Source organism: Bombus pascuorum, chromosome 6 (assembly GCF_905332965.1).
Source record: "Bombus pascuorum chromosome 6, iyBomPasc1.1, whole genome shotgun sequence".
NCBI classification, from domain to species: Eukaryota; Metazoa; Arthropoda; class Insecta; order Hymenoptera; family Apidae; genus Bombus; species Bombus pascuorum.
Window position 1 is genome coordinate 17,687,856 of NC_083493.1, and position 19,714 is coordinate 17,707,569.

The 19,714-nt window shown below is 38.4% G+C and overlaps 1 protein-coding gene across 6 annotated transcripts in view; it reads left to right on the forward strand.

Annotated features, from left to right (window-relative positions):
• LOC132908411 (leucine-rich repeat-containing protein 4C-like) overlaps nt 1–19,714 on the forward strand; it is a 268,003-nt gene that overhangs the window by 224,762 nt on the left and 23,527 nt on the right. For 5 of the 6 annotated variants that reach the window (XM_060962416.1, XM_060962417.1, XM_060962419.1 and 2 more), the window contains one exon: nt 9,686–9,754. The exons of the other annotated variant lie outside the window; for it this stretch is intronic. In XM_060962416.1, coding sequence (XP_060818399.1) covers nt 9,686–9,754 — 69 coding nt within the window. The remainder of the gene's footprint in view (nt 1–9,685; nt 9,755–19,714) is intronic. 6 annotated transcript variants of the gene reach the window in all.

Sequence of the window (19,714 nt, forward strand, 5' to 3'; positions counted from 1 at the left end):
TTTTGTAAAACATCTATTCAAGCTCTTTGCTTCAAACCTAATACTAAGAGTAAATTATAATACACCGAGTATTTTTAAAGAAACGTAAAATTCGAAGCAACATAATCAAGGTATAAGTACAATGCTTGACACTCTGGAGAACGCGAAAATATAAAACGGTAAAAAAGTAAATCTTATTCGATAGCTCCGCTATTCGCGAAAAATTCTCCGTTCTCCGAGCGACTCGTAGGAAGCGACTATCATGCTTTATAAAATTCGCAGCAACTGATTTCCACACGCACACACACATTTCAACAAGTATCGCAAAATCTCTCCATCAAATTCTATAGGAAGACCAAAGATGACTTTTCGGCGATCGTATACGAATAAAAAGGATACTTTCGCGTTACCGCGATACATCCAAAGATCGGAATAAAACCTTTATTAGAACACGTGTAAGTCGTTCTATGGGCAAAAGGTTCGCTCCAATAGATTATTTTATGTGCCTTCTCCGACGGACAAACCCCGACCGACCTTTTTGTCAAATTTCTTTATCCGAAACATAAGATCAAATACAGAGGAAAACAGGTCAACAGTCAATATTTTTGCAGCATATTTCACCGCAGGAAGCTTTCACTTGCCTCGATATAAGGGTATCGAATAAACGGTAGCTGTACGAGGAATCGTCTTTAGAAGGGCACGCAGATACTCCTTAAAATCGAATTGCCGCAACTTGGTCGCAGTACATAGTACGAGTAAATATTTGCTTGTTACCTTTATTGCTTACGATGTCCGGATTCAATGGGATTCAGGGACCGCGTATTCTCATTTCGTCACAGAGAAGCGATTGGAAATTAATAGCCCAAAAAGGGCGAAGAAACGTAGCAAAGTCAGCTACCTGTATCGATACTCCGATGATACGAAAGAAACGAATATTCGTTTAATCGACGAGCTTTACAGCTGTCTTAAATGAAGTAGGAAAAAATTTCTATCGGTCGCCCGTTCCTTTTTTCGTTGTATCCATTTGCCCGTGTATCTCGTTGCATGATAACGAAGTTGAAAGACGATAATAAAAATGTAATTAAGTTTCCGCGGTTTCGTTTCAACGATATGTCTCCACTGGTGAGAGGGAAACGTATCGCAGGAAATAATGATTCGAATCGACTAGCTGTCAGACTCAAAAGGGAGAGTTACAATTGTGGTACATGAAACGCGTAGTTGGTAGTACAGTAGAGGTAACGAATTTTGTATCGATGTATTTTAGTTTCACGAGCCTGACGTAATTAGTTTTCAGTAGATGGTGAATTAATTTTCCAGTAACCGTATCGACGTATCTTAATATTAGAGTAATTTCACGGTAATGGAAGCGGTTGATAGTTGCCGAAGCTTTTTCTTCGATCGCGTAACAGATATCTGGAATATTTATTTGTTTGTAAGAATTATCATTATACCGTGAAAAATTAGGTAGGAATCTCCGTGGACATACGATATATGTCGATGTAACGATTAAACGCAACACAGACGGTACACGATAAAACGATAATATTGGCAATCGGCGTCTTTCTTAACCAACAGGCTATAAATTTACGACGCTAAGAAGAAAATTTTCAAGAGAAGAGATGTTCTCAAGATCTTACTTACGTGTCTCTGACGTTTATCGCGCTACCTGGATTAGAAATTTTGTTATTCGAAACGATTTTTTATCATAGTAGAAAATTCAGTAAATCTGGCGTCACGTATGACGCAAGAGACTCGTTTGAAAGGTGAACACGAAACTAACGCGGAAAGTATATTTATACATGGCGAAGCACGGAACGAAGAAACGCGCTCCAAACGATACGCGGTTTCCCGGATCGAAATTAAAATTACGATCTCGATGAAAAGCTTCGCAACATTAAAGAAAATCAGGTCAAACAGATATTTAATTTTTCTCCCTGATATTTTATCGAGTATGTCGTTCAACATCGTATATAAAGGACGCAGAAATAGAATCTTTCCGTCTTCTCCATACGTTGCATATAACTCGATCGGATGGCCAAATATATTATTCGGTCGAGTTTATTTTCGGTGCTATCCTTTTGAAAACTGAAAAGTTCAAACAATTTGCCATGGTTGACAGCATTTTCCTTTTAATTATCGATATTAACGGACCGAATCGGAAGCAATAAAATGCAAATGTTTTGCCTCCACTCGGGCAAACGTCCCCCTTTTCTATTAATTAAAAATTCCCGTTCCCTTTTGCGTTTTCCTTCTCCAAGGCGAAATAATGCTTCGTCTCGATAATAATACAGTAACCTGGAGCACCCTCGAAAGGCAAAACGAGAAAAAGCAGGTCGATGAAGCGCGCGTCGACGTTTGCCAATATGCAAACCGATAGATAGCAACTAGGTCAGAATCGAAACGTTGATCTTCTTTCCGTCAAATTCCGAAAGATTAACTCGTTGGCTGACACGTAGGCGGAACCGTTAGAACATTTCGACGATGGAAAGGTTTAGGGTTGGTAACAATGGAGGAACGTGTCGGGATGCATTACCGGTCGAATGTCACTAGAACGTTTTTGTCGAGAAAATAAAAACACGCCGGTACGTTTCTCGCAATGGCGATGAAAAAGCTTACATGTAAAAATACCGTGACTTTTGCCGGTAGATTAACGGCACTGTACCGAAATTTCGCTATCTGGCATAGAATAGCGGAGCACCGTGCATCAGCTGGAAAACGTTGATCCTCTCATCGTGTTACACATTTCGCAGATAAATATAATACATTTGTTAAAAACTTTATAAACGAATAAAAGTTAAACCACAGCGTGTTTCGCGCAACTGGGGCAGACTGTATCTTCGAAACGGATATGAAATATACATTTGGCATTTATTAACGCATCGCTACATTTTAAAAGTGTAATTATAGCTTCTTTCTTTTTAATGAAACTTTATACTTCCGATTATACGTACTAATCCGAGTGAAACTTTTCATCCTCTATAGTACACGCACATGTATCTCCAAACTACCGAAAGCTTACTACAATTTGAAATTTGCCGACTTATGTATTGATGCGCGTAACAAATATTCGAACGATCTCGTCTTATTTTTATCTTCTTCTCTCTCTCTCTCTCTCTCTCTCTCTCTCTCTCCCTCTCTGCGAATAGGAAAATAATTTGGACACGATGTATCTTTTCTAAAATAAATAATTTAATACGTAGTTTAGAGATCCGCAAGCATCGATTAATAGAGCGATTAAAGTAAAAGAAAGAATTACGACAAACAAAAAGGTGTTACACGGTTGATCGCGTGTTTGCGAAAAATCCAGATTGCTTCCTGCGCTCATCGTCAGAAAAATTTATACCGAGACAATCGTTGGAATTCTTTGCAGCTTGCCGATCGCATCGCTTCGATCGCTTGAAAATTTGATTTTTTCGCCCGATTCTCTCCAATCGCGGGCCGTTCGTGCGTCAAAGAGATATGTCTCGGTCGTTTCTGGCGAGATTGCTTATCGGTCACGCTGGGAACTGCCGCACGCGTACGATTCTCCAGTCCCGTTTTTCCTCTTCAAAAGCCTTATCGACGAAACTCGAGCGTCAAACTAGACGCTCGATCGACACCTCCACAACGGATAGTCTTTTAGCGGGCGCATTTTACCGGGATAAGGCGAGTAATTAGCCGTAATTAGTTGTCCCACTCTTCCAAACCCCGTCCCGTCCGTCAGCAAGCTGTAATCCGATTTTCTGCTTGACAGCGGACGTCGCGGAATAATCGAATCCCACGCCTCGAATGGAAGCCATTAATCGACAGCGGCGAAATATTCCACCTTATTCTCCTCTACTACGCACCTTCGCCCCCGTATTTTGGACTCTTTTTCTTCCATGTTCGTCTTGATCGTAGCTGTCGACGACGCTGTTTAGAAGCTCGTTTGTAAGAAAAACGTTTAAAGGCGAGAAGTAGAACCGAGTTCGAACGCTTACTACCTCAAGTTATTCCAGTATATTCAAAAATTTCACTTTATAGAATTCGATTACTATGGTTAAAGGGTGACGTTTCGTTGCTCGCATTACGCAAACGATACCTGTGACGTTCGAGAATGTATTTATATAATTGAATCGATCGGAACGTTCCGTCTTTGTCTTTATTATTTCGTTGAAGAATATGAAATTTCTATTAAACAGTATTTAGTATAATATTTGTCGTTGTTTCCGATTATCTTCCAGCTATTTGGTAATTTTTTCATTCCCTCGGGGTATTCGAAACTTTTCAGTCAAATTTCAAGCTATTTGCAATATAAGTAGCTGATCTCATCTTAGCGTGTAACGAGTGTCGAAACTCGGTTCGTATAGTCGACCTTCTTTTTTTCGGGCGAGTGCGTAACGAAGTGGAGGGTAGCGATGTTGTTGCAAAAGGAAATTCATTTATGTAAATCACCAAAGACCCGGCCTGTGTGTAATAAAATTTAAGCTGCGCTCAGATGCGTGCACGAAAACCTACACAATTTTTCTGCTTGCCTATTTCGTTCCCTTTTCTCTCTTTCTTTTCGCTCGTTCTCTTCTCCTCTCCTTTCTTAGCCCTTTTCTTATGCTGCCCGCTTTCGACCAACCTCCGACTACGTGCTACTCCGACTGGTGTTGGGTAACCGACAAGCGAACTAAAAAGCGAGGAAATATAGGTTTGCGTTACGCGATGAATGCCTTCGCCAAGTGCTCGCGTAAAGGACACGGCGATATTTTTCGACCGAGCTTCGCTTGCCATAATAATTGGAAAAGTTTATGCCTCTGCGTCGACGCTCGAAGCGCACGTAATTTTGATCCCGGCGTCGTATCGTTTCAATTTTATAAGGTCGGTTACAAGGAATTCATTGCGCGATTAGTATTTCACGCTGTTATTCATCCAGTATCGTAGGCGCTTGAAAGAATGTTTATCATAGCTGTTATCACAGCCTACCCGTTGTTTACGATCATCGACGATCCTTAATTTCTCATAAAAATCAAAATATCCGCTACGCTTCTGGCACACGAAATTTATGTAATATACGTATAATTTTAAGTACATAATATCCGTATTTTTTTTTTCCTTTGTAAATTCTAACATACGTGACTCATTGTTCGTGATGTTCTACGTAAATCCATTACCTACGTTTTTCAGCAACGTTGTTTGCATTTTTTGTTTATAGACCAAAAAACAGCGTGCCTCTTTTCGTAATTTTAGAGGACATAGAGTTGCCGAGCCATTCGTATAATTTTGTTGAACCTTTTGCATAATGCTGTTAGTTGGTCTACCATATGGTAATCGTTTTCCGTGTAAAATGTGATTCTACCATAACATCACGTAATTCCATTAAATAAAGTCTCTTTCTAAATTTTTTTCTAGATTCCGCTGCATTTTTATGCTGTACCATAAAACCATAGTTCTTATATTCTCATATAGTCGTTATATCTCCGTAGAAAGATGGTACGCTAATCATATTTCTCGATAAGAATATTCCATAATACTTTTTTCATTTCCGTTATAATAATACATTATATTTTGCTTTTGTCTCGTCAATATTCTAAATATCGAAACAGACATAAGACATAAACGTGTCTCGTCATTGCCTGTTAAATCTTGAGAAACATTTCATTAACAAAGGACAAGAGAGTATTTGTAGTTCGATTTTCAACCAAAATGATCTAATAATTTCTGCGGGAGGTTTAAATCTAGCACTTGCTGTATGCAGAGTTTCGTGAGACAACATAATCAGCTTTACGCATCGTCTAGACGTCTAATCGTTCCTTCTGTAAATTGACGATGAATTGTTTGAAGATAATTGTGATACCATTCTGTATTAAAGTACGTGATACAGCGTTTAAATAAAATATTATAATTTTAGAATGTTCTATACCGTTGTCACGATGTTGTTACGAATTATGACGGGACTGGAACTATTGTTAATCCGTTGATCGGCACCTACGTCGACTTTCGACTTACCTCCTCGTTTCGATTGCCAATCTCTCGAACACTTTTCGCACAAATTGAACGAACCGAAGCAAATTATGTAAGTACTACCTACATCCGCGTTCACAACGATGTCAAATTTTGTTCCGGTTCGTCCATCTCAGTAATCCGATTTCCCACTTCGATTCGTACGGGCGATACTGAAGGAGCGAGTTCAAGCATCAATTTGAACAAATTGAAAAAAGCAGAAGAGGAAGAGATTTTCATTATCCTTGGGCGTGGGATGTCGGCGCTCGTGATTTCGTGATCTCTCTTTAAAACTTCTTAACATGCTAATACTTTCAATATCTGCCGACACGCTTCCCAATTCCCTTCTCTTCTGTATGTATTACTTCCTTTCTTCTTCTCTTTCCTTCTTTCTTTCTTTCTTTCTTTTTTTTTTACGTTTATTTAAAGGAAAACATTCGATTCTCGACGCTCCTGAAAATTCAAGAAAAGTGGTTCCAATTCACCGACACGATCGACTTGACACTTCTAATTTCCACGCATCTTCCATCTCCACCAGATTCTGACGCGAATGCTGTTTCAGATTTTTAGGACCGCTCCGAATGGCTAGGTCGGTGATTCCTCGCCAAGTCTCGAGGTGTGCGCCAAATTGAACTTTTTTTCCTTGCTTGCTTCCAGATTACACGGATGCCTGTTTCGTTCCACGCCAGGCGCCGAATTGCCTCGCCACGGCTACACGTTCTTCCCGACCTTTTTTCCTTACTCTGTTTCTCGATTTTCCGTCGACGCTTAACGTGCTACGATCGAAACAAACGATTACCGGACTCTCCTCTGTCGACGACACGGCAAACTCGTGACAAAAATTTCGTTTCTCCCAACGAACCGAGTCGAAATTTTTTCCTGCCAAATATTTCCTTTTAAAAGAATGTATAATCATAAGCGTAACTGTACTCGTTCTTTCCAAAGAATTCTCTCTTCACCGAAACAAAATAAACAAACTAAGCGTGTTACTACCATCAGCCGCTTCTAGTCTGCAGACTTGATTAGACGCTGACGTTGAAATTTGCATCTCTTGAGAGTACGGTTTCCGTAGTTACGATTGGCGGCTCCTTTTCGTACACGTTGATCGATCATCGATTCCACGACCGCCTCATAGTTGATGTACGGAAATTCAACAAAGATGGTGGGTTTTCATGACGACTCGGTACCGTTATATCCGCATTGTCCATCCTCCGAGTTCCTCTTCGGGATTGCCTGTATGGTATATACACGTTAACCTACAATAGTCAACTGTAATTTCATTCGTCAGGATTTATTTATTTTCATCGCTATAGTGTCACGAACGTACGTTTTCGTAAAGTATCAAAGTTTAGGCAAATATGGATGATTCAAGAGATAGATTTTGTTTGGTTGTTACGCATCGTTTACACGTTCGTCGCTCTGTTCCAAAGACTCTTTGGCCGCTCAACGAAATCCTGTCACTTCCGTAGTACTTTTTTACGATATGCGAAAAGTCTGCGAAATAGTAGATTTCCATTTTCGTAGTATAAACTTTAACGATATTCTCGAATATTTTGTTAATTGCGTTGTCGAAGGTCTACCGCGAAATCGTATTTATACGTATGTTGGTGCATGAAAGCCGATTAACCCACATAGTGGAGCGAGCAGTAAAGCCAGTTTCAGCTTGAAAGTTGCGTTCTCGTTTGCAGTTGCTCTGCGAAAGTAAATCGTCGATGTATCGGCGTGTTCGTGTTTTCTGCATAGGAACCCTTGACGGGCTTCAAGCCGTTTGCGAATAAACACTTTAAGCGAGCACGAAATTACGGCGCGTCGTTCGTGCATCCCGCTGGCCAACAGTTTGAAAACGCTTGACTTATTGTCACTTTTCGCCGCGAGCGACCATAATGCAATTAAACTCGTGATAATTAAGCTATACCAATGAAACTAGGTGTTTCATCTTTGTTTGAAAACGCAGACGTACACCGATATCGTCGTTATTGTTGCTATCGTTGCTACTCGGCGTACGCTTGACGATCGTATTACGTCGTTGAGTTTTTTATCTTTTTGCCTTGAAACTTGTAGCATACGTATCATCTACATGGTTTTACATCATGGTTTTACAATAAAAAAGTTACGATTCACAGGTACGATGGATAGATGTACGTAATATGTACGCAAGGATGTAACAGATGAATATTATCAACGTGGTAAAAACGTATGTCTGGTATTATTGATTGGACTGATCAAATAATCGGGATACAAACGATGAATTTAATTTTTCATATACTTCTCCAACAATATAAATAGGTATCTAGATAATTTGTTACGCAGGTACACGATTACAATTGATATTGCGATTTTAGATTTCCTACTGGATAATCTATAAAGCATAATTACGATCACAAAGGACCTGTATCTCGTGTAAATTTTAGGAAATCATACCGGAATTAATAATAATATCTATTTGATTATTCGAATATTACAATAATCAGATTGAAATTATCTATTAATTACATCGCATCTATTGCATGGAATAGCGCAGTTTTTTTGGAAAAATCTTAATATCGCTATTTCTACACAGCCATTTTATACGTCATAGAGAAAGTAAGTTAAACATTGTTTTTTCTAATTGGAGAAGAGAATATGAAATATCTCTTGTTGCTCTCCTTCTCCTTCTTCTACTTTCAAAGTACAGAAACTGTATATCGTTACGTAAAAGAAAGAAACAAATAAAATACATTAATTTTTCTGAAAGGGAAGAACGAAGCGAACGCATCGCTTTCTTTAAAAAGAAAAATAGGACGAGAAAGTAGATATATTTTATTGGAAAAGGAAAAAAGCTATTCTTCTATACGTGTATGTATTACCTTCTACGATATATTTTAAAAGTAATGGAATACGTAAAAAGTGTATCTAAAAAACGAGTAAAAAGCAATTTCCTGAAATCCTATATAACAGACGGAATGTCAAAATGTAAACAAGTTAGAGTACATAAGTAGGACAAACAAGCAGCTACTAGTAGTCAGCGTACAGTCAGCAGTCAACAGTTAAACATCGCTGGGCCGGATGTGCTCAAAAGGGAGGATACCATCTCCCTCTCTAAATATTGTTTGGGGAAATTGCCTGCAGTCAAATATCATTTAACAGGCCTGAATATTTTATTCAATTTCCGCAAGGTACAGAACGCGCGGCATTGCGAATTGGCATATCTTTAATTTAAATCTATTATGTATCGTCTTTGATTCAAGTATAGTATATCTCTGGTAAGAACGAAAGTAATTTATATCGGTACGGACGTAATTGTCGATTTCATTAAACGAACGTCATAGAAATGTAATTTATTCCTATGTTTATTACAAAATTATTGATTCGCTCTACTGAATTGTTTACATTGCGCACATGCTCCAGAACGATCGTTTAACTTTTATTTTATCGACGGTCAGCCATGTCACACAAATTTAAGTAACATTTACCTTGTTCCATTTAACAAATATAATTCAATTATCAGACTTTTATAATAACATTAATGGTGCAATTTAATACATTGTAATATTATTATTAGCAATCGGTAGTAATATCTGCGATTATTCGTCGCAGTAAATGTTATATTATAATTCATTTCATAACTTTCTGGGATTAAAAATAGACGTGTTTCTTTTGTCAAAAAATCACGGCTCATTTAACCAAACGGAAACTTGTGCTAACAATTCAAGTACCCAATATATACTCGTAGAATTCAAAGTCACGTTCCTTACAAGTGATTTTTTCCATTATTTTTCAGGCTGTGTCGGATACTACGACGTATCATGGTGTCAAGCGATCGAGTCGATTGTCGGACATTCGTTTACAGGTAAATATTTCGACTCTAATATGCGCGCGTATATTGTTATTACGTTCGGTTATTTCGGACAGCGATAAGGCGCGAAAAAGAAAGATCGGATTTAACGATGTATCATATCGTTATTAATCGTCTCTTCGAGAAGTAACGCGCGTATAATCAAACGAATATCCTTTTGAAACACTTCGAGCGATGCGCTTTCGTCGCAAGCAGATCGAGACATTATTTGCATTTCTTTTTTCCTTGGGAAAGAGAGATTCTCTTTGACGACTAAATTTCGACTCGTTTACAGACTTTACCCCTTGCTTGCCCTTGTCATTATCGGCTAAAAAAAGGAAAGAAAAGAGTCTGCTTTCCATTCACGAAACTGAAAACACGTAAATCTCCTAGCAAACATCAACAGATCGTGTATCGCAGCTTTTCTTTCAAACAGCGACTCGCTCCAAAGATATCTTTGCTCGTAGATTGCGGGCAAGATCCTTTCGAGCAGGTGAAAAAAAGGCCAGCTGTCTAATCGAATCGTCTTGGTGAAACGAGAATCTACGTTTAATCAGCGCCTTTTAGATAGCCTATAGATAAGGCTTGTAATTAGTTACAGACGTTACTTTGAAGCGATGCCGATTCACCGGGCGATGCACCCCGTTCAACTTCGGCCAGGCTTTAACCCGGTGCTGGCGTTTGCACGTAATCCGATTTTCCGGTTGGTGTGCGGGCTGTCTCTCGCGAAAAGCGTGCCCGGCCGACCCGGAGACTGTGGTGTGCCTTGTCATCGTTTAAAAAATGTAACACGTTCCGAGATATCTCTTCCGACCCCCATCCATCCTCCATCTTCTCTGTCACATCCCTTTCTACTCGAAATTCGTTAAAGTACGATCTAACAGTTGCGAAATTGCGCGTGCACGGATACTATACGGTCAGTGAAGAAAGTATTTGTAAGCCCTTTAAAATGGGATAACTATTTTGAAACTCGACCAAACGACTCGAGTCTTTCGCGAGAAGATAGGGGGATTAGTCTACTAGATGACGCGTAAAGTAAATTCTACAAAAATCGCAGTTGATCCGAATCGTAAAGATACTTTACTCTCTTTCTCGTCTTTCTCTATATTTCTAACTTTCTCGTCTTAGTCTATAATGAAAATTTATACAGTACGTTTTCTACATTTATGTCAGTTATATACGTGCTGGAAACTTCATCGAAACCGGTCGATGCAGAAAAAAGCAACCGACAGCGGTAAATGTTGAAATCTGTAGATTTTTAGAGTCATAGGCCAAAACTCGTGAAAAATTGTCATTGATGCCATTCTTAAACGCTCGCAGATCAAATCAACCGATTACCTTATTGTTAAAAATTCTCAAAAAGAAAAGGGCAAATCGTGTCGTTTGGTCCAATTTCAGAAAAACTTATTCCGCTTTGAAAAGCGCACGAATACTTTTTACGCTGACTGTACGTGAATGTTACTGTGAGAATGTAAATACATAGGGTTTAACAGTAAAAACTTTGTAGTTGCATTCTGTAGAACGTAGACGACGAAACAAAGGATATTATACGAGCATAGAAGGCCATTTAAAGATTTAAAAAAAATGTTATATGTGATAAAAATGCGGAGTACAAAGACAACAATACATTTGCACAATGCGCTCATGCGAAATCAATGATCACAATTATTCAAAGATAGTTTTACTCTTTGCGATTTACTGCCTTTTCCATTTGCTAATATTAGTATTCCTGAATACTTTTGCAAAAAAAAAAAAAAAAAAAGGAAAAAACGAGCTAATTGCACCGTTACCGCAACGCATATTAGAACCTCGCAGTAGGAACAAAAGGGAGGTTTAGATCCGTTCTTCTTGCGAAAGGTTTACGGATAGGAGCGGTTTGATTACCATGATGAATACCGTGCCACGAATTATGGTTACGTTTCTGATAGTTTTTACATTTTAATGTTTCGTTACGTGCTTGTTAGGGTCGACATAGAATAACGAGGGGCGTTTTTAGGTCCGGATAAATTCAGAACAGCTGCCGTTGTTGACCACTTTATTCGTTTTGCACAAAAGGACCCGTGAGTGGTTGTACCCGGTGTGCGCAAAATTCTGTTACCGTCGAATATGGTTTCTGCGAGTATTTTGTTATCGAGAGACCATTATCTTTTACTCAATTTTTTCACTCATCTCTCGCATTTATGTTTCTTCTTGATTTCTTATAGCACTATCACTGGCTTGCGTTTATTTTGTATCAACTTTTCGCATTGCTGCATATGAAATTATTGGGATATCGAGTCGAAGTATATATTTCATTCCCGTTTAAATTTTCGTCGTACCTTGTGTACCTAAGTATTCGCCTAATTATAAAGCGTATCACAAAAATTATTATTATCATTGTGAAAGTTACACGGTAAGTTCGATAACAGGTTTTACAAGATGGTATATTCATATTTCATCGCACTGTCCCATCGAAAGAAACACAATGTAAAGAGTTATTTTCTTTGGAAATTTCTAATTGAAATGTCCCTCTGTTTCAAATATTTATCCATTTTATATTTATGTTCCATTACATTTCATCTTTTTACCTTTACCGCGTGCTGAATAATTATGAAAGTTCGTAATAACGTAAAACCACGTCCTGCACGCGCTTTTTCGGTGTTAAAAACATACCGCTGTGATTTAATTCTGTTCCATTTCATTTAACATTAATGTGGAGCATTCTGTGCGATACTTTTCTTTATTTTACGATCATAACGTGCACGACAAATTTTATTAAAATACAGCACGATTATTTAATAAGAGAAAGGATACATCAAGAATTTCAATTCATTTTTACCGCATTAATATCTTTTCTTAATAAATACGATTAGGAATTGTTCTCCATGTTGAGATATTTATCGTGCGCGACGATTTATTACGTTTTATTTTAAAAAGCAACGAAACAAAAAATTTTCAAATTCTGAATTTATTTTAAATCTGCGATGTTACACGCCTTTTGAAGGTTCCATACGATACGACGAAGAGTCGCTGCGGTTGAGTTTTTTGGTTCGTAATACGTTACAGTAAAAATTCTTCGTAAGGTTCGATCGCTCATAAATATTTCGCTATCCGATACATAAATAGCCATAAACAATTACAGATATCGGTAAGTGTAATAACACGATATATAAGAACAGTTTTATACTATCGTTCAATTTTAGATCTTTCGTCCTTGTTACTCGATTTATTTTATTCTTGCCCTAGTATTTATCGAATAAAGAGAACTTCTTGCGTTTTTCTTTTTCTTCGTTTCCTTCGTTCTTCCTTTTTTCTTTTTCTCTCTCTTTTTTTTTCTTTTTTTTTAATTGTACAATCACTTTAACGTTTTCAACATTGACATCGACCATTTCCTTGATACGTTGTGCATTATAAAGTTCCGTTAACACGAGTAAACAACGTAAAGGGTATTGTTAAAAAATTTCACACTTTTCATTCTGGTATCTGCGGCTTGTCAAAGCACGGTCGTCTCATATGAGCGGAATTGCGTTTCACAAAAGCATGAAAACGGAGACGCGGGCGAGATACAGAGAGAAACAGACAGAGAATGAGAGAGAGAGAGGCGTTGCAGCAGAATTCGCCATCGAATCACTTGCAGATTCTATCCCAAATTTCCCTCGGTTTCGATGAAACCGAGCGTTTGTCAATCCTTTTAAATAAAACTATGCTTCGCTTGTTTCCCGCTTTCTAAAGTAATCAAACATTTCCAGTGTTTAACGTTCCAATTTTTCCTGAATTAACGAAGCTCCGGTAAAATTCACACGAATATCCATGAAACCTGTCGCGTATAAGACGGAAAATTAAAAACATATATTTTATAAGTAATTCTATATTTAGTTCCGAATCAAAATTACATTTTAGAGAAATTCATTGACCATTTATACGAATTTTTAGAAATTTATCCATCGGTCGCGTTATATGCATTATGCAGCGATTTCTCACGTGTATCGCGCGAAGCGATCTTCTGTACCTATTTCGTTTACAGCATCGTAACAGCAAAAGTGAGTTTCATATTTTTTGAACTTGCCTGTTACGAACCCGTGCTATTTGAACTTTACATTCTGGAACCTGCAACTTCTGAACTCTACAATTTTCAAACTTGCTACTCCGGAACTTTGAAATTTACTGGATTTAATGCACTTTACAAAACACGATGGTTCGTAAAATGAGGCGTAAAAACTTGCAAATATTCAAACAAAATATTCCACCTGTCCATTATGTATTTGTTAATTCGAGAGGCGGACTTTCTCACCACTTTCTAAAACTTGTTCAGAGTAAATGAAATATCATACAATTAATTTAATTACACAGCGAAATTGTACGAACTTCATAACGATATTCTGTTGAATCGTTTGCGTCGGTGGAGTGTCATTTATCGTTTTATATCGGTGATCGTCTGGAAATACCAAAAACAATCGTCGATTTTACTGTACATGATATTTTGCTGAAAATACATCGCTTACATGTGTCGGTATTTGTACGATTCGACGTCACGAGTAATTAAATTCCCTTTGCAAATAATATAATTTGACAGATTACACATACAAGTAAAACTTATGTTTTCAAACATAAATAAATATATTTGATAACACAGAACCGTGTAAACAAGTGGTTGCACGAGTTAATGCCAATATGCTCCGAGTAATACGTAACATTTGTAACAATCGTATCGCAACGATTGTAACGATTACACGGAACGTATAAATTACGTAGAATTGCTGCTGTAATAATTGTGCGGATCTGCGTGTGCGTTGTTTTGAATATAAATTCCAAGGACAGTGGTAATAAAAAGTAATTCGTATAATATCCTACACAGAAAGAGAAATTACACATTAGAAATTTATGCAATGTCTTTTCGTCAGAATTTTTCCCCCTTTTTCTCGGTCGGTGCTCATCTTCGTCTTCTTGCATTCGAAGAAAGACGCATATCGAACATTTTTGTTACCGATCTCGAAATTGTTTCTAAATAAGTATCCGTCTATCGTCGCTGTACATCATCGCTCAGAACTTTCCTTTATTGCACACGGCATCAAAGTCCGAGCAAGAGTGGCGCAGTTCGCTACGTTGCAACGCAGTCAGTCTCAAGGGAGTACGGCAAGGTTCAAACTTGTTTTCGCGTCATGTACTCTCGAGGATCGTGCGAGTTTAATGTTTTTAGCGTTACGTTGGTTTCAGTAATCTCCGCATCACGCCCTAATTTAATCTTCCGTTACCTACAAACAAGAAATACGTGTATAGCGCGGAACTTTTATCGATGCTATCGAAAAATATTACACCAACCATAGGATCGTTGTCTTACTATTGATTATACGTCGATACCGTCAATCTTCAAAATTTTCCATACAGTTGGTTGCGGTTTAAATAAAAAGCAAAATAATTTTGACTAGAAATTTCTATAATAGAGCTTGTAACTGGACGTCTCGTTGCATGTATGTACCAATACTTGATTTCGCGATGCTGTAAAACCATGCGCTACCAACGCGATCATTTATTATTAACGGGAAAGTACAACAAAGGGGCATATCGATTGAAGGGCTCGAAATATGTCGTAAATTTTCAGCGTAATGGTTGTGCGCGAAAACGACGCGTGCAAATAAACGCGTATTACTCTGGTAATGGAAACGCCGCGTCGGATCGATGAAACTGCGACGAATCGGTGTTCTCGGCTGAAAAATATAAGCTATAATATTGCCGAATCTCGTGACAGCTGTCAAACGGTGACGTCTACAAAGCGAGATACGACACGATTGCATTTTCACGAAACGTTTCGCGGATAGGAAACACGGAAGTGTCGAGAGCAGAGAGAAAACAGTCAGTTTCTTATTCGAGTCCTACGTTCCGTCAAACAACTTGCGAATCTAACGAAAATATTTATCGCGTTGTTCCGTAAATAAGAATTGACACGTTAAACCAATAAATATTTTCCCTCGTACGCTTCCAAATTACCGGCTGATTTAAAATAAACAGTGAAATTTACTTATTTATTTCGTTTTAGGATTAACGAATACAGCAGCGTGCGATCCTCGCGAAGCTGGGTGAAAAATGTTCGATTAATGTGTATACATATATTGAGAATGCTGACAGGTGTGAGACGAGATAAAAAATGATATACCTACATATTCCGAATGAGGGATTCGCTTCGAAATTTGAAATTTTGATACTACCTGACTATATTTCATTTTATCAATGGTTTAAAACTTTCCATTTTTCTGTTTCAAAAGCTTTTCAAGAATATTTTCTGCATAAATATTCTCCGTTAATATTAATCTTTGTTACCACTTCGTTATAAAATAATTATTATAACGAGAAACCGTGTCACCGTACATACATATTTATTTAGCTAAAAATATCTTTTAGTGGTTTTGTTTGGAATTAATTATATGGAGTTTGATATCATAGGAGACGCATACACATACAGAATCGTAAATAAAAGATCCGTGCTTTCCTTTCAAATATACGCGTTTCGTCGAAAAGTTTGCACAGAATGCGTATAAAATGTAAAAAAAACGACAGATCGCACGATCTTCGCCATTCTATTTTTAGCAACAGCCCTTCGAGAATATCTCGAAGGAAATATTCGAAAGTTATGCACGATCTTAGATCAGTTTTTAGGGTCAGATGCGTTTTAAACTTTGGTGACTCGACTTGCTAAAGTCATCTAATACGAAACTTGGTAAACCTTCGAATCCTCCAACTCAAAAGCCTAGATTTCTTCTATTCGTAATTCTCTACACTACGGAATTCGACAGACGTATTTTCAATTTTGCTAAAACTTTGATCGCTGTAAGGCGAACTAAGAATTCTAATAATAATAATAATAATAATATTTCTATTTCTCGAATACGTGTAAGGATTACACTTATGCAGTTAAGAGAAGAAATACAAAAAAAAAGAAACTGTATTTCTATAAAGAAAAATCTTTATTTCGGATTAGAATCGCTCAACGACGGAGAATCGGTTAAATTCTATCCAAATCGCCAGACCGTTCTCTAAAACGAAAAAAGAAACTTCCAGTTATAAATCGCCTTTTCAGTTATATCCGCTGTTTTTACCGACAGAGAGTAGATCGAAAAGAGACCGAGACTCCGGGTATTCCATTCAGACGTTCTTTTTTTTTTCTTTTTTTTCTTTTTTTTTTTTTAGTTTGACAAGCCAGCTGCTTAAATTCGGTTTAAACCACGGATAAGCATCGCGCCATCCCCGGGAAACTTCGTTTTAATTATACACTATTTTAATACAGTCTGCCTTTATCGGCGATGCGAACTTTCCTGTCGACCGGACGAGTTTTTATCAAAGCTTCTTCTATCTTGCGAAGCTCTTAAATTCAGCGACTCGCCGTTGACGCTCGCCCGACTTTTTCCCCTTTTCGCGAAAACTTCCGCTTTCTTTTGCCCCCTTGCCTTTATTTTTCAGCGCAATCGTCCCTGTCGCGGAGGATTAACGCTGTTAACCGAACGTCCAAAACTTTAACTCGTATACGTAAAATTCCAGCCAGTCGGCGAATTTGTTCCAAGCGAGATCTCGGCGAAACGATGTAACCGTTGCAAACGCTTTGATACATTTCTTACGAGCGGAACTGTCGTCGCGTAACGTCGCTTTTCCATCCCTTTTCGCGCTCGTCGACCTACCAAATTGCCTCCGGCAAGTTATTTATCGCGAGATTTCGCTAAACACCATCGATCTTCGACTCGCGTACAACTCGATTGACCGCGAACGTCGGCCCTCGAACAGTTCAGACGCTTTCAGAACGATTAAAAGCCGATATTGAATTCGGTCCGTTGCTCTACTCGAGTTCCGGCGAAACTTACACGACGGTTAATTTTCAATCGATCGGACCGCGAAACGGAATAAAACCGTCCGATTGTGGAGAGAGCATCGGCTTGGATGGCGCGGATCTGCCCGTGAAACGTTAAGCTATCCTTTCTCGCGACGACTTTGATACCTTTTCGCTACTTGCACGCCGCTAAACCAAACGGCGCGTCCATCGATCGACGAAGGAATAAAGCACGTTTCGATCTCGGTGAAATTCGTCAAACGCTTTGTCGAAGCTGCAACGGGAGTGGATCTTCGCGCGCCACTACGACTCTGCTCACCGGAATTTCGCCTGGAAACGAGAATCGGAAGTTAAGGAAACCGGTGGAAATTCGAAAAATTCTCTTGATCCCGTCTTTCCAAGGAGGAGCAACTTGCAACAACGTCGTGGCTTCGTAGCGTTTCTCTTTGAATGGAACGCGATTTTTCTATAATTTCACTCTATGCGATTTCATATCCATCAAACCGCAAATTAATGTCTATAAATTATTTCGTTATTCGCAGGCGAACCTGCGGAAAGTTTCCCTTACTCGAACAATATTTCTTCTATTTGATTGGAATTATTTTATTAAAGCTATATTTCGTGGAAGTTGTATCTATATATACGTCGCTGTGAATAATTATCGATTCGAACACATCTTCCTCGATATTTCCAAGAAACCGCCGATCATGCCTGAACATGTTAAATGAAATTCTTTTTGTAAAGGGTAAATCGAACGCTATAGAATACCAGGAGATGGTACATGGCGAATTATTGCCTTTCGCAATTGAAATAAAAGACCATTTTTCTCCCTTCATACAGCTGCCACTACAAGACGTGCTTTTAAGATTTCGGAATAGGATTATTACCATGGCTAGTATCGAGTCCCGAACCATTGACCCGAACTCGATCGAGAACCTGTAGGAAATTTTAGCAAGAAAAGTTTACGGTCAAGAGAAGCCACCTATAGAAAATATCGGTGAACTTAGAAGAGGAATAAGATACGCGTGGGCGAATATTCTTTATTCGCCAAAACGAAACTGCGAGTAAGTTGGTGGATAGTGTACCAACAGACTAATGAAAGTAATCGAAAGTAATCTTTTCACAGGCAAATACACAATTTCAGGAGAAGATTTCCCGTACTTTGAAAAAAGACAATTTTGCTTTGTTATATACCTTCGGTGCTGTTTTATATTATAATGTGAAATTGTACGAACGATTTTGACAATTTTTCTTTCAATATTACGAAAAATATCTGCATGCTACGCGTACCGTTATGGTTTACGTGTCTCTTGGTCGCAAACATAGCGAGCCTTCAGGTGATTACGTTGACTGTTAAGCAACCTAACTGCTATCCGTTTGGCGCAAAACGAGCACCGATATGAAATTTCCAAAATAAAAGAGGCGCCCTTTTAGATGCACGTAGACTAATTGGTACGTGGTACTAACATCGATTCGAATAAATGGCCACAATCACGGATCGGGTGCTTGTCTCTTCGTGCAAGTTGAAAAATACAGCAACCTACGATATAGCGGTAGTGACTTATTAAATTGTAACGGAATATATGCCGCTGCAGCGTTTCTCGCGTAGAACGGCAACGAGGATACGAAAGAAGCGAGCCAACGGAAAAGAGCGAAAAATACGTTCTCCACAGTCGAACAAGTTGCGAGTATTCTTTATCGAGATCTCATAGATACGGAAAGTATACTATGTTTATTATCGCCGATAGATATCTTTTAGCAATGTTGCGAGAATAATTTATCCCTTATCCCTTTCAGTTACTGATACAAGCCCAAGGACTTGTATCAAGATATAGTGTCCCGTTTATGGCCGTATCTAGCTACTTTTTTTGTCACAGACGAGAAGATGCGACCCTCTTCTTTTTTCCACCGCCTTCGAATCAGGAAAGTAATCCTTCTTAAGCTGATTGAAACGTTTCCTGCCGACGGAAGGAAACAGCCGCCAGCAAAGGAAACGTAGCATGTTTTCGGTACGAAAGGGGCATTTAATTGGATTCTGTGGAAAATTTCTGTTGATTTTATTCGAATAAAAGTATAAATAATTAAACAATGAAATAAATAGAGAATTGTATTAATTCTTTCGCTTTAGACGTCGATGACATCTGAAAGATTTAAAGAACAGTGTAGTAGCGATTGAATAGGTA